Raw genomic sequence first — 16,265 nt, forward strand, 5'->3', positions numbered from 1 at the left:
AAAGCCAAAAATAAAATAATCAAGTTATTTTATGATATTTACGAGAATTTCTTATTATTCGCAGCATTTTCTGTGTATACATTTGAAAGTTGTTCCCTTTTTTCTGCACTAGATCTCTTCAGTTCTTCAGGGTCATGAACCACTTCTAAACTATACTCTATAATCTCCACTGAACCTTCTTTTCTTCATTGCATACCTTAAAGATTGAGAATTAAGGGGGCAGGGACCGGCTGTTTTGATCAAAGTCAAAAAGCAACTACACAAGTAATAAATAGGACCCACAGGAAAAGTATTCGTGTCCATAGAAATCCTTCTCTTGATTACTATTTTTTTTTATTTTATTTTTTTTATTTTATTTTTTATTTTTTTAATTTTTTAATATATGAAATTTACTGTCAAATTGGTTTCCATACAACACCCAGTGCTCATCCCAAAAGGTGCCCTCCTCAATACCCATCACCCACCCTGCCCTCCCTCCCACCCCCCATCAACCCTCAGTTTGTTCTCAGTTTTTAACAGTCTCTTATGCTTTGGCTCTCTCCCACTCTAACCTCTTTTTTTTTCCCTTCCCCTCCCCCATGGGTTTCTGTTACGTTTCTCAGGATCCACATAAGAGTGAAACCATATGGTATCTGTCTTTCTCTGTATGGCTTATTTCACTTAGCATCACACTCTCCAGTTCCATCCACGTTGCTACAAAAGGCCATATTTCATTTTTTCTCATTGCCACGTAGTATTCCATTGTGTATATAAACCACAATTTCTTTATCCATTCATCAGTTGATGGACATTTAGGCTCTTTCCATAATTTGGCTATTGTTGAGAGTGCTGCTATAAACATTGGGGTACAAGTGCCCCTATGCATCAGTACTCCTGTATCCCTTGGATAAATTCCTAGCAGTGCTATTGCTGGGTCATAGGGTAGGTCTATTTTTAATTTTCTGAGGAACCTCCACACTGCTTTCCAGAATGGCTGCACCAATTTGCATTCCCACCAACAGTGCAAGAGGGTTCCCGTCTCTCCACATCCTCTCCAGCATCTATAGTCTCCTGATTTCTTCATTTTGGCCACTCTGACTGGCGTGAGGTGGTATCTGAGTGTGGTTTTGATTTGTATTTCCCTCTTGATTACTATTTTTGTTTGCTTGTTTGTTTATTTGTTTTTTAGATAATACAAATTAGGACACAGGACTAAAAAGCAATAAAAATATTGCTCAACTCTTAAGGCGGGGGAAATAGAATATAACTCACCACGTGTTTGGAAAATTTTACATTGACACATGAATCCATCCATCTGAGGGGGGTGTGAAAAATTTTAAAGACTTCTAAATTAATTTTGGCTTAGGTACTGTGCTATCAATGGCGTGTGACCTGCTGTTCTCACATTCCTGCATGCATTAGCAATTTTACCCTAATGGTCTTTGGAGGAAAGCAAATGGATGTGTTTGCTTTGTTTGAAGACATTTATAAAATCAGTCAGAAAACAATATACACTTGTCAGTGAAAGGCAACATCCACAATTTATTTTTTCTGTCAGTTTGGCTAAAAACATTTCAATAAAATTACATTTCTTTGGCTTTTATTCTTCATTTTGCTTGTTCTTATTTTTCAGCCTACTTCAAAAAACACTGTCAGTCAAGAGTCCAGAGCATGGACAAACCCTCACGCATGTTTCTTTGAAGATATCACCCTTCCCCCCACCCCCTGCCCCCAGCAGCTTGCCCATGGCTTGAAGGACTGAAGCATCTGCCGGTGTCTGGAGTCGTCTGCCTTTAGCTAATGTCCTGCTGTTTCAAACAGATGACATTTTCCTTAATTGGAGCCATTACCGTGGCTACTGGTAGACGGCAGGGGTGGGTGGGGGGGGGGGTGGTGTCTGGCCAACTCCAAAATAAATAAATGAACTCTGTGCAAATGGTCCCTGGGAATAGCTGCGTGACCATTGGTCTCAGTGGAGGGAGACTCAGAGGCAGTCACCAGCCACTAAGTTCCTTTTTTGTTGTTTTTTATCAGCATTAATTGTTTATATTTTTCTTAGGGTAAAGTCTGTTTCTGGCTAGGGAAATGAAAACACTGAGCCGTTCTCAGCCCACATTAACAACCATGGCGCCCTCTCCAAGTGGAAGGGAGCCTTTGTCCTTGGAAACCTTTATGAAACCCTAAAGAAAAATAGATTCAGCACTATTTGTTTACTTACCTCCCCTGAGCATAATTTCTTTGCTTTCTGATGTGGCTATTGTAACTGGAAATCCAAATCCTGGTCTGGAGGCTCAATTAGAAGATCTTGCAAAGTGTAATTTGGATTCTATTAGGTGACTTTTTGAGCTCAAACAAAAGTTCTGGCACTTTAATTTTTATAGAAAGTAGCAATATGAATTTTTTTAAAAAGCTGAAAGGGGCAGTGGATATTCAATTTTTGATGAGATATTTGACTAGTATCTGAGATTAGTTAACTAAATCTCTAATAAGGCCATATCAAAGGCTAGAACCATATAGGATCCAGGCAAATTTGTCCTCCTGTGACCACAGATTACCCCCCTCCAGCCCTCAATCCCCACCTCCCTGTTTGTAGTCAGTTTTCCCGCACAAGGGATCCAGGAAGTTGAATTGTTGCCACCTCAGAGAAAGCAAGTCTCCCACAATTTCCCCACACCTTCACACAATGTCTTTACTTATATGGGGGTGGGGAGGATATAATTTTGCTTTTGGGCTGATTTTCAGCAGGCTTTTCAACTTCAATGGTGTGCTTTAGAGGTCTCAGTTTTCATATCTGTGAATGTGTACCTAACTGCTGGGTACATTCCCTAAGCTAGTCAATTGCTCTTTGAACCCGGCTCTGCTCACACATCCAAAGAACATGTATGGAAATGGTGATTCGATAGCAACTGTTTCCTCCTCCAAGACAGGAAGCTCATCACCCAATTGGCACGTTCTGCTTTATTTACTTGAAAGAGCCTTTGGGATAGCTTCCTGGTCAGCTGAAATACAGATAACCTGGCTCAAATGGTAAATGGTCATTTGCTCCAGGAGCTTCAAAATGTTGCTGTATCTTTTTTTAAATATGTATTTTGAGAGAGAGAGAAAGAGAGAGAGTGGGCACGAGAAGGAGAGGGGTAGGGGCAGAGAGAAAGGGAGAAAGCGCCCCAACTCAGCAAGGATCCCTGCTCAGCAAGGATCCCTGACCCGGGGCTCTATCTCCTGCCCATGAGATCACAATCCTGAGATCATGATGGGAACTGAAATCAAGAGTTGGACGCTCAACCAACTGAGCCACCCAGGCACCCCAAAACGCTGCTGTATTTTGACCTATTTTAATGAAGGCAGGACTTTTTGACTGTTTTGTGTACCGCTGTGACCAGCGGCTAGTAGTACATGAGTGGCATGTAATAAATAAGTGTGTGATAAATATTTGTTGATTGGATATAGACAAACTTCTCAGCCCATCAGTCCTTTGGAATGAAGTTCCAAAAGTCTCTTATCTCAAGACATTAATGTCATAATTTAGATAAGAAAGTCTCGTCATGTGAATAGGGCAAAGAGTGCAAAAGTCAGATAATACAATTTAGAGGAACCACTTGGGATTGCCTTTCTAATTAATCTTTTAGTTTCTAAGGAAACTGCAGCTCAGAGCTTACAAACCTGTTTTCAGCAGATGAGGCTACATAGATCTTTGTTTACATGGAACAATGAGGGGAATCTGTTATTGCAAAGTTGGAGATCGGTGTGTTTAACGAAATAACTACAGCTTGGCAAGAGAGCGGGATGCTGAAACAGCTCATCAGATATGGTTAAGACTAATGTTTGGGAGCAGAATATTAATGAACAATTAAGGAATATGAGACAAAGGGAGCTCATAAATCAGGACACACTTGGGTGAAAATAACAGAACATTTAATGTTTGAGGTTTCTACTCTCCCTCTCAGTACTATCCATTCTGCACACATTAGTGATACCATGGGACATGAAAAATCACAAAGTAAGGCTTGAAGTAGGTTAGTGGTTTCTAAGGAAAAATGGGGCTGTAAAACATCTGACTTCTTCACTGATTGTCAGACTCATCAGAGGATTTGAACAAATCACAAGCTTTTAGGTGAAATGTTAGTTGATGTTGGTGTTCAATTAAGAAAAAAATTAAGAAAAAATGTCATCTTTTTTCTCTTTATAAGAAAGTGTGTGTGTGTGTGTGTGTGTGTGTGTGTGTGTGACATTCAGGCCTTTTTAAGAGTTATTTTATATGCATTGTTTAATTTAATCTTTACAACATCTATCAGCTAACTATTATATCTAAACAGTTAGAACATTGCCTGGCACAGAGTGAGCAAAATGTTAGTGTTAAAAAAAAGTACAAAGTATGTGTTCAATAAAGCCAACAGCTAACATACAGCTTTCTGTATGTAAAACACCAACTCAAATGTTCCACACGTGTTATCCTTGTCCAACTCTATGAGGCAGATCCTTACACCAACTGAGGAAAAAATAAATGAGATCAGAGCAGATAAAAGGAATCAATGAATGGAGCCATGATCTGAATCTAGTCTCTGACCCTAAATCCCATGGAAAGTGAGACAGAGGGAGAAAGTACCTTGCCTGAGATCCCACAGTTATTTTGTGCCAAAAGAGGGATATGAACCTAGGTTCATTACTTCTTCCACTTGTGGTATAAGAAAAAAATATGTATTTGGTTTTTGTCTTGTTCCTGGCACAGAGCTCCTAAAGCTCTTGGAATTGCCTGAGTGATAAGACTATTGTTTGTTATTCAGAATGAGCCCCTTTCAGTCCTACCTGAGTTTATGCTAATGAGGTGACACTTGATGGGCCCCTAACTAGATTCAGGATGGGCTGGGGGCATCTGACCAGAGGAGAAAACTACTAATTAGAGGGTTGGAACTTTCAATCCCATACTTCCCCCAACCTCAGGGAAGGGGAGAGGGGATAAAGATTGAGTTTTAATTACTGATGATTTAATCAATCATGACTATGTAATGAAACATTGATAAAGCTCTTAAAAAAATGAGGTTTGTGGAGCTCCTGGGTTGGGTGAACACATTCATTTTCTGGGAGGGTGATGTACCTGGACAGCAAATGCACAGAAGCTCTGCTCCCTCCCATCTCCCCCTCCACACCTTGTCCTAAGGATTTCTTCAATTTGGCTTCGGTTATATCTTTTAGGAATAAAATTGTAATCGTAAGTACAGCACTTCCCTGAGTTGTGTGAGTCATTGTAGAGAATTATTGAGCCTGAGGGGGTGTTGAGGCAACCCCTAAATTTATAGTTAGCTGAGTAGGTATGTAAGTAGCCTAGGGACCCTATTTGTGGCTGGCTTCTGAAGTGGGACCTAATCTATGGGCTAATTAGCTCTAGGTAGTTAGTGCCAGAAGTGAACTAATTGTAGGACACCCACTTGGCTTCAGAGAATCAGAGAAATGGTTGATCTCAGGAAAACCTGAGAACTTTGGATAGAGCAAAAATAAAAAAGAAATAATTAAGGGGATAAGCAGCAGAAGGGAACATCTTCTCTCAGAACTTACTTGGCCATGTGGGGCAAAGGACAGGGACATGGCTGGCAGAACCGGGGTGCTCCCCTGATGGAATCTCCGATATAACCATCTAGACATTTCTCACAGTGCTCTCCTGTTGTGTTCCGCTGGCAGTGCTGTGAGGCAAAAGATAAGGAAAATTGACAAAAAAAAAAAAAAAGAGAAAGAAATTTTATACACAATATATGTGGGAACCAAACAATACTCAAAGCAAAGAGGATGTCAGGCTGATTGAATAAATGGTCAGGACAAAGGAGGCATGTTGGCTCCAGTCAATGCTAGAAAGTGTGAACAGTGGCAGATGACTTCACCCTGAACTTCTGTGGGTGCACTAGCAGCCTGAGGAGTTTAGAGTTTGTGTGCAGAGGGGAAACTCATCAGCTTCTCATTTCAGTTCAAAATGATAATCAGAAGGATCAAACTCTGTGCGAGAAACATCAGTTTATTGACTTGGATTGAATATGAAATGAAAAAAAAAATCCCTCTGATGTTTACCCATGACAATGGGAACAATTTAAGGATTTATGGGCAAAATATGTCAGAAGGAAGCATAGATGGAATAGAAGGTAGGTAAAGAATGCCCTGCTAACGGGTTGGTGACTTGGATAGTGACAGACAAGAAATACTATGCTGGCTTATTTGTATGATTTTTCCATTTGTGGTGAGGAGAATGGAAGGAAAAGCACCAAATGGGCTGATTTTTCTGCTTATAATGCCTGTTCATATTTCAAGATCTGTACATGGCCTTGAAACCTCCAGGAATTCCTTGTGATGTCCCCTCCCGGATCCTTCCCTCCTTCTACTACCCACACTGTACTGTTATTCTTTGCTCCCAACCTCAGCAGCCCTTTCCCCACGTTGTGCCTCTCAGTACCGTACTGCTACTAACTCAAATGAAGGACGTACTCAGTAGACTGGAGTCAACTCAGCAGTGACAAGTTCATGGATTAATTTCTGCCTAGTACTCTAAAGAGTCAGTGATGCTAGTCTCATAGTTTTCTCCAACAGGACTGAACTGGGTTGTACAAGGCAATGGCATTAGCACCGTGATATTTTCAGCTTTATATCCCCCAGAGTGTATAAAAGTCGAATAGCGTTTTCAGTGAAAAATTATGCTGTTAGAATTAGAATGTCATCAAAGAGGCACCCTCCTGTTTGGTCCATTCCCTTGGTAACATCTGTACACAAGATCTTCAACAGACAAAGCTTTTTTCAAATAACGCTCAATGGAAGAACCTTAGGGAGGCAGGATGGAGTAGCGGTAGTAAGGTGAACTCTAAGCTCTTTATTTTTGTCATTGTGTTCTATGTTGAAGTTCAAAATGGACTAATAATAGTGAAGTCCTGCTCTAAACATTTCATATGGATTAATGAATTTAATTCTTACAATAATTCTAAAGTAAGTAAGTTACTATTTTTTCCCCATTTTACATACGAAGAGATGGGAGGCACAGAGAGGTGAAATAAATGGCCCAATAAATTGTCACACAGAAGGAGGCAAAAGTGAGATTCAGACTCAGGCAATCTGGCTCCAGAGGCCAGGCTGTTAATTCCCATATTATACTACTTCTCCAATATGTTAGACAAAAGTCTCCTTTCCCAAAAGAGTCATAAAATGACTACATTTTATGTAGGTATCATAGAATTTTACTAAGAGTTTGGACTTTGAATCAAAAAGGCAGAGTTCTAATGCAGGCAACAGGTTATCACGGTTGAACACTCTTTGGGCATTTGATCAGCCATTAGGAATGGGCAATCTTTGGCTCCTGATTAGAATTATGTTAGAAGAACAGAATTTAGAGGCCAGTTCAGACTGCCTGACAGATTAATGAGAAACTGGAAAATAAAGTAAGATGTGAAGACAACTGTTGTTAACATATTTGTCCTCCACTTCTTAATTCTGTTTCCAGAACTATGTCAGCCTTTAGTAAATATTTGTGGGGAAAAAATGAAGGAAAAAGTGGGAAAGCATGAATTAATGAATTAGTGTCTGGAGCACATAAAAGAAATTAACATGTACCCAAATGAGCTCAAAATTGGCAAACACATCCCGGGGAATACCAATGAGCCTTGCCCGACTACCAGGAATCTAAGGCACAAGCAATCTGGCATGTCTGTTCACAGGCTGAGGTCAACTTTGTCTGAGTCCTTGTTGGACAGACGAAGCCCATCTGTGCAGAAGAAAACAGGCTTGTTGTAAAATGTTAGGTCATTCTTCCTGCCTGAAGTGCCTATTAAGCTGCAATGAGCTGATTCCCTTCTGTCCCCTTATGGCTTGATGGATGCTTTGGACTTCTTGTCAGGGCTCTAATTCTGCCATGGCAGCCACAAGGAGCAATTATCCTCAAGGGCTAACTCACCAAATCTCTCTGACCTTCACATGCTCAGAGTGCAAACACGGATTTTCCTCATCTGCCTTCTTTTAACGGGTTTATCAGGGAATTCCCTGAAAGGCATTAATGTACATTCTGGAAGACTGTTGGAAATGATACTGGGAGCAAGGACAAAGATTTCTACTGCTTCCATGTTCTAGCTGGTGGACTTTGAACGAGTCACTTGACCTTTTGGTGTCTGTATTCCCTATCTGTAAAATGAGAATCCAGATGAGATGGCCTGTAAAGTTTCTTCTAGCTCTGAAGCCTTTTGCTCTGGGATTGCAAACATGCCTTTAACCCTCAAAGCTCTGCCATTTAAAAAACGAAAAGAAAAACTGGCAACAATAAATATGTTGTGGAGGGTGGGGGAGGGGGTGGAATTTATTTTTTTAAATAAAATTGACCCCACTTAAAAATGAAAAAACACTCTGAATCTTTGGCCAGTTGTTAAGAAAGCTGCACGTAGACAGTTGATTGCAGATAAGTGGATAAGTGTTAGGAATGGCATTTGGGCACCAGCTGTGACTCTTCACATGAGAAATGCTGTCTCAATAACTTGGCTGCAGAACGAACATAATGTTGGAAGAAGCCTAAGGGGATCAGGTTGGCCTTCATGTGGTTTGTCACATGCATTATGCAAGATTATAGTCTATATAGATCTGTGGTTCTCAAAGTACGTCCAGGGAGGTCGAATCTATCCTCATAATAATATTAAGATTTTATTTATCTTTTGGACTCTCATTTTCTCATGCTGTAAGGTAGAATTTTCCTGGCGCTACATGACATGGAGTTATCACCACGGATATGAGATCCAGCTGCCTTCTCCTAAGCAAAACATGAACCGTATTTTTAATTTGTAAAATATGTTTATATTCTATAAAAGCATATTAGTTATGTTAACCTGCAATGGGTTCATTACTGTAATTTTCAAATAAATTAACAAGAAAATATGAGAAAAGTTTTCAGTTTTAAATGTCAAATGCAGTAACTATGGACAGATACAATCTGCATAAACAAAAGACCTTTAGTTAATTGAATAATTCTTACGAATGCAGAGAGCTCATGAGACCAAAAAGTTTGAGAAATTCTGTTCTATCTAGATCAGTGCTTCTTCTTCTTTTTTTTTTTTTTAAGTTTATTCATTTATTTTGAGAGAGAGAGAGAGAGAGAGCGAGCAACCATGGGCACTCAAGTGGGGGAGTGGCAAAGAGAGAGGGAAAGAGAATTCCAAGTGGGCTCCAAGCTCACGGCATGGAGCCTGATGCAGGGCTAAATCCCAAGACCATGAGATCATCACCTGAGCCAAAATCAAAAGTCAGATGCTTAACCAACTGAGCCACTCAGGCCCCCCTAGATCAGCGCTTCTTAAACTTCACTGTGCATACCAATGCCCTGGTGATCTTGTGAAAATGCAGATTCTGATTCAGGATGTCTAGGGTGTCAGGATGCCTGAGTGTCTGCATTTCCAACAAGCTCCCAATTATTGCTAGTGCTACGGTCTAGCCTATACTTTGAGAAGCAAGGGTCTAAATAGAAACACCTACTATAGGTAACACTGTTAGCTAGTTGCTCAATATTGGGCCTGAGCCTGAGTATCTAGCATAAAAGGACAGTACATTTTACTGCAATGAAGAGTGACCCAAGTGGCTCATATGATATAAAATTAAAGATTTTTACATTTGCTGGTTTCTTATTTTACTAACTCATTCATTCATTCATTCATTCATTCACTTAACAAGGCTGGATTAAGCTGCTATCATGACAAGGAACTGTGACTGCTACTAAAACGAAGACCAGGTTCATTTATGTGTCATTTTGTCCTTATGTGTCATTTTATGAAAAAGACCCGGTTCTTGCAGTTGAGTAACTCACGCTTGTGAGGCAAACTACTCAGAGAGAGGTAAACAAACAATAATATAGAGTGCTAGGTGCTATGACTGAGGTATGTGTGAAGTACGTACCTACTGTGGGACAAAGAGGAAGGAAAGGGTCTAGCTCATCTCGAGAAAATTGGAGAAAACCTAATGGAGGTGACGACACTTGAACTAGGGCTCGAAGGATAAGCAAGAAATCCCAGGTAGAGAGCAGGGGAACACAAGTTCAGACTCAGGGGGTGCTCGTACAGAGTTAGTTTTGGTGGTAGTGAGAAGCTCAGTGGGGCTGGAGTAGAAATTCCTGAAAGATTTTAGAAAGGAGAATGCCTTGACTAGGTGGAAAGATGTTTCCGTTGCTGGTTAGGGGAAGGTAAGTCTGGAGCAAGACATGATGAGTAGTTGGGGAGCCATGGCAGTGGTCAGGGAGCGATGCTGTGGACGTGAATTAAGGCAGTGGGATGGCAGAGAAGAGGAGAGGCTTTCTTCCAGGTTGAATGTTGGGGAAGTGGAAAAGGAAGCCGAGGAAGCATCTGGGACATCTTAGCATGAGGGTCTGGCAGAATGATATGGTAGTTAATTGAGAAGGGGAATATCAGAAGAGGAACACATTCAGGGTTGGAAGAAGAAGCATGAACAACATATGGAGAACTTATTTGCAGTCAGTTCCTATTATATTCTTACATGACTGGCCGCAAAGCAACAGAGAACTCTGAATTCTTTGGACATGCAATTTTCTGACTTTCTTTCAGATTCTGTAGACTCTGCTAAGCTTCAGTTAGCATAGTACCAAATCCATCACTATTGCAAAATTTGGGGGTTTTCCAAGTTTGCAACATATTGGAAAATTGTCAAAATTTTGTTGTAAGAATTATGCACTCGATCTAGATACCAACTTTGTAGTTGGAAATAAGACAGGAAAAAGAAGTCTCTATAACTGAATTTTTTCTTGCTCTGGGCCATCTAATGAATGTGCTGGTTTATTAACCACACATATTTAGTCTTACAGGAACTTACATTGGTTGATTTCTGTCTTACACACATAATAAAGGAGGGTTTGAAAAGCATGAGAAAAATGCTAGTATCTGCAGAAATTAGAGATGCAATATCTTTGCTTTCCTGAATGAAGTTTTAATTAGGCTTTGAGAGTAATAAAAAATTCATTAACCTTCAATATATTGGATTACTTCTCTTTCTCCATTATGCTTAGGGTGGGGTAGAAGTCCATTTGAATATCAATCTTTTTAACTATAAAATTACTATAGGCAGTTGCAGAAAATTTCGTGAGGCATATTATAAAGTGAAAAGAAGAAAATAAAAATCCATCCATGTCTCCACTAGCCAGATATAAATACTTAACAGCTTGACGGTGTCTCTTTAGATTTCAATTATATTTGTGCAGTTCTCTGGTTTGAAATCTGAATATTTTCATTCAGATTTACAAAAAAATGTTTTTCTTGCAATGCTGGCACAGACCCTGTATTATTTTTAATTTTTCATTTGATTGCCACTGAACAGACAGGGGTTTCTGCGTGTGTTTCTAAAGCTCCCATGGTCTTCATACCTTGAGCTTTATTATATTGGTCATGTCCACCAGCATTTTCGAGTGGGTGCGTCTGTCTGGACAGTCCTTCAACCTAACCCAGTGTCTACACATAGGTGGTGCTCAAGTAAAACGCTTTTTTTGTTAAATGGATACTTTGAATTTCATGTCGTCCAGGTCTGTATTGTTGTTGTTTTGTTTGTTTGTTACATCGAGCATATATTACTTCAGAGAAGAAAGCTATTTCCTTCCGGGTGGGGCAGGACTCTATTTCTTTCTTTCTTTTTCAAATGTTCTGTCTTGGAGCAAAGTAACTGCAGGAAGATTGGCAGCTTCCTTGAGCAGGCGTATAAAAACTTACCCCCTATCCCATTCCCAAACTTTTATTGGAACTTCGGACGCCCAGAAGCCATGAAGGAGTCACGTGATGACTGTCCCTTTCAGAGGCTCACGTCTAGGTCAGAGATGAAGCCATGACAGTGCCTTTTCTGACAACGTCATCGTCAGGAAGAGTGGCTTTGTCATAGCTCTTCGCAGGCACTAGCAGGATGGTCTTTTTTGTCCTTTTACTTCAGTGTTCCATCTTACTGGCTGCCTGACAGCAGCTGACAGGGCCTACCAGTCCCTATCGCCTTCTATTTTAATAAGCCAGATGGCAAAGAGCCTCTACTTGGTCAAATCATCAGAGATGTACATCATTGGTTCAAGTGCATCCATGGGATTTTCTTTTCAAATGTCACTGGGATTAAAATAACAGGAAACCGGAGATGGCAGCATTAGAAAGGGGCAGGTTTTGGCAGCTGCGTGTGCCTACACGGCTACAGAGGACATCCTGGATGTAACGGTTATTAAAAAGATGGGGGGAAGGGGAAGACAGAAACACCAGGACTGAACAAATACTACAAAGAGATGGCAGTGCCCAGTGTTTGCCACTACATTCTCTCTGTCTCTAGAAAAATGGCAACTGCTAGGTTCCAAGTAGATGAAATGTTCTAATTGGCATCTTAATGTAATGCATTTACAGTGGGTAAAATCACACCTCCATGTGCATACCTCGGAGGCCACTTGTAATCAAAATGATCTGCTTAACAGGGATAATTATACTAATTTTGAGGTAAACAGGGTGTACTTAATTAAGAATTCTTGTAGCTTATGCAAAAATACTCTTGCAATTTTGGAAAGTCTCTTCTGCCTCAGAGGATCCTGAAGAATCTGATTTTCCGGCCGTGTGGTACAGCTCCTGATGGAAAACATGATCTTGGGGCATAAGACTTTCAAAATGCCTCCTGGGACTTCTACTAAAGCCATTTCTGGTAAATATTTCGGTAGCCATTTTCACGAAGTTGTCAGTCCATTCAGTGAGAATAGAAAAGATGTGGCAAGCACTTTCTGCGAGAAGGCTTGTCTTGTCTCCTCCATGAGTCTCTATGATACTTCACTGAAGAAGAGTTAACTGGGGAATTCAGGGATTCACTCCAGTTAAGGGGAAAAATAGTCCTCTCGGGGCTGAAACACAGAATTACAAAGACCACAAGGCCAGAGCTTTCGTTTTTATTAGCTATTTGGTTCAGGCCTTTTTATTTTAAACAAATTTTGATCTGTAGACCTGACTATCTTAAGCTGTGAACTATGCTATATGAAACAACTGTTTATTCTCCTGGTTTAGGTGGAGTGAAGCCAAACATATGGCAAACTATACTATTACAGAGGAATTTGGATGGATGGTTTCCCCCGCCGTGTATTGTTTTCAGTCTCTTCACCATTGGCCTCCGGGGAGAAACCAGCTGCCAAGGGTGGTCAGCCAGTCACCCTTCAGGAGGACTATGTACAGTCACACATATGCCTTGATGGCCACTTACAATCATAAGCAGTTTCTACGAAGTGTTTTACAGGAAAAGGTGAAGGATAAAAAGAGAGCTTGATTAGCTCTTTCATAGGTAGCTCAAAGGTCCAGGAAGAATATTTTATCCCCACTTAAGACACAGAAGGCCAAGGAAATGTCTGAAAAGTGATAGGTGCCCCCGACCTACCATACAGAATCCAGAGCCATCCAAGCACTCATTGGAATTGCCGTTGCAGTCACAGGGCATACATGCTCCCGACTGGGCGAGAAAGAATCCGGCACCACATTTCTGAAACAGACACAACAAAAAACATGTGCTTTATTGAAAAGACCTATTTTGGTCAATGCTTTTTGTGAAGAATAGGGGAGATGATTATTCAGCTATCTAAATATTTCTTTACAAAATGTACCAGAATAAACTATTTACACTGCCATTCAGTGATGTATGTCCAATTTTCTTTGCTATCTTCCCTCCCCCTCCTTTTTAAAAACAGTTCGGAAGCATAGGAGCACCTTTAACACTGTCCTAATATTGTAAGGAAGAATAAGGAGATTTTAGGTAACAGTAAAGGAGAAAGAAATTTTCTAATGTTTTCTAACAAAACGAAACAAAACAAAATAAACTCTGACAATTAGTCAAGGTGAGAAATTGCTTTAGGATCCCTATAAATAAAGACTTACAGTATCACAAAATACTGGCTATAGTATAACAGCTTAGAGATGTGTCTTTTATGCCCGGGCTCTTAAAAAAAATCTATCTCTTCAGATCCTAAAATTTTAAAGGGAGGAGTAGGGAAGTTAATGAGTTCTTACACTTGTCAGGTCCTGTGTGGGTGACAGAGATTTCATTTATCCAAGCAGCTCTGCGAGGAACACATTATTTTCCTTCATTCTAGTGACCAAATCCTTAGACCCAGAGGTGCTAAGTGGGTTGTGGCCACGTTAAACCACCTTGTGCTGCACGAGTCAACCTGCACAATGATGAATTACCCTCCCACAATGTCACTCATGCTCCAGTTGAGAAGCTTTGCAAGATTTTTTCCTTATTTATGTGATTGGAATTGTGACTATGTCTTTTATGTTTCTTCAGGATGCCTTGATGATGTAAGGCAGCAGTGGCATTGTAGACGTGGAAGTCCACTCCCTGCCCATCAGACAGATTTACTTCTAAAGAATTCCAGACAGATAAGCATCTGGGTTGTTTCCACAAACTTACAGAGTAGAAGATTTCACATCACCCTTCCCCCCACGCCCCATTTCATTGACTCATTGTAGTTTGTACTATCTTGGCCACCAGGAAATTTTTCATTATATCTGGCTGAAGTCCCTCTGACTGCTATGCAAGCCCATTTCCTCTTGCCTTTTTGTCTGTAAAGAAAGAACCACTAGACACTGTTCACAGTATAAAAACACCACCAGTTGGGATCCCAAAACTAAAATCTAATATATTCAATTGGGAGGAAGTTTAATAGGGCATAATGACATTTGTCCATGAAGAAAAGAAGAAATTCCATTTTTCTAAGTGAGAGAAAGTAAGACTGAGAGGGAGCCAATTTATAATTTATAATGGAGAGTTTGTGGTTTTTCTCAATTCCACAAGGAACAATAGAGAGAGAAAGGTGCTAAAACTGTGGCAAGAAGCGTTTAATTTAGACCATCTGACTTCATACATGTATCCATTGCAAAACGATTACCACCATAGTTTTAGATAACACGGCCATCATGCCACCTGATTATCGTTTCTTTTTCTGTGATGAGAAAATTTAAGATTTACTCTCTCAGCAACTTTCAAGCGTATGATACGGTATTATTAACTACACTCATTGGGCAGCACATAAGGTATCCAGAACTTGATAATCTTGTAACCGGAAATCTGCACCCTTTGACCAACCTCTCCCCATTTCCCGTATCCCCCAGCCCCTTGACCACCATTCTGATCCTTATGAGTTTCTATGAGTCCCAGTGAGTGGGGCAGAGACTAGAGGTGTATTAGGAGGAGAAAAGCATGCTAGTGATGGTAGGGAGTCTGGTAGTGATGCCTGGAAACAGAACATGAGAAGATCTACTTGTATCATCAACTGTAGCAGGACCTTCCTCTGGCCCAAAGCATCAGGTTTCAGGGAAGGTGCTCTCAACTGATATTAGCTCAAGCCTTTTGGGCACTTCTGCAGCTCTTTTTTCCTGAAGAAGACAAAGAAAATTAAGATTTGCCCTGAATAAATGCATCAGTTTGTATATGATGGTAGCTAATCCCTTATGTCCTTGAGGCCTTAGCTAAATCAAGAGACTCATGTTTTAAAAACAAAAATAGTTGAATCGCTGTATTATACACCTGAAACTAATATAATACTCTATGTTAATTATTCTGGAATAAAAAAAACAATAAAAGAAAACAAAACAAAAATAAACAAAAATAAAATTACACAACATAAAAAAAAAACCCAAATAACAATAGCAATAAACAGTTTTGGTAAATTCTGCTGGCAAAGTTAGAATAGCTTAAGATTTATTGAAAAATTACAAGAATCTGGTAATTAGTGTTCTAGTGTAAGAAGCACTATTGACAATAGCCAAAGTATGGAAAGAGTCCAAAAATCCATCAACTGATGAATGGATAAAGAAGGTGTAGTATCTATCTATCTATCTATCTATCTATCTATCTATCTATCTATCTAGATATAACTGGAATACTACTCAGCCATCAAAAAGAATGAAATCTTGCCATTTGCAACAACGTGGATGGGACTAGAGTGTATTGTGCTAAATGAAATAAGTCAGTCAGAGAAAGACAAACATCATAGGGCTTCACTCACATGTGGAATGTAAGATACAAAACAGATGAACATAAGGGAAGGGGAGCAAAAATGAGATAGAAACAGAGTGGGAGACAAACCATAAGACACTCTTAAATCCAGAGAACAAACTGAGGGTTGCTGGTGGGGTGTTGGGTGGGGGGAAAGGCTGAAGGGGTGAGGGGCATTAAGGAGGACACTTGTTGGGATGAGCGCGGGGTGTTATATGTAAATGATGAATCACTAAATTCTATTCCTGAAATTATTATTGCACTATATATTAAATAACTTGGATTTAAATTAA

General features: G+C 40.0%; 1 protein-coding gene across 2 annotated transcripts in view; it reads right to left on the reverse strand.

Annotated features, from left to right (window-relative positions):
* LAMA4 (laminin subunit alpha 4) overlaps window positions 1-16,265 on the reverse strand; it is a 145,041-nt gene that overhangs the window by 94,892 nt on the left and 33,884 nt on the right. For both annotated transcript variants that reach the window (XM_058735002.1, XM_058735001.1), the window contains exons 2-3: window positions 13,357-13,458; window positions 5,530-5,654 (exon numbers count right to left, since the gene is read on the reverse strand). In XM_058735002.1, coding sequence (XP_058590985.1) covers window positions 5,530-5,654; window positions 13,357-13,458 — 227 coding nt within the window. The remainder of the gene's footprint in view (window positions 1-5,529; window positions 5,655-13,356; window positions 13,459-16,265) is intronic.

This window comes from Neofelis nebulosa, chromosome 6, assembly GCF_028018385.1.
Source record: "Neofelis nebulosa isolate mNeoNeb1 chromosome 6, mNeoNeb1.pri, whole genome shotgun sequence".
NCBI classification, from domain to species: Eukaryota; Metazoa; Chordata; class Mammalia; order Carnivora; family Felidae; genus Neofelis; species Neofelis nebulosa.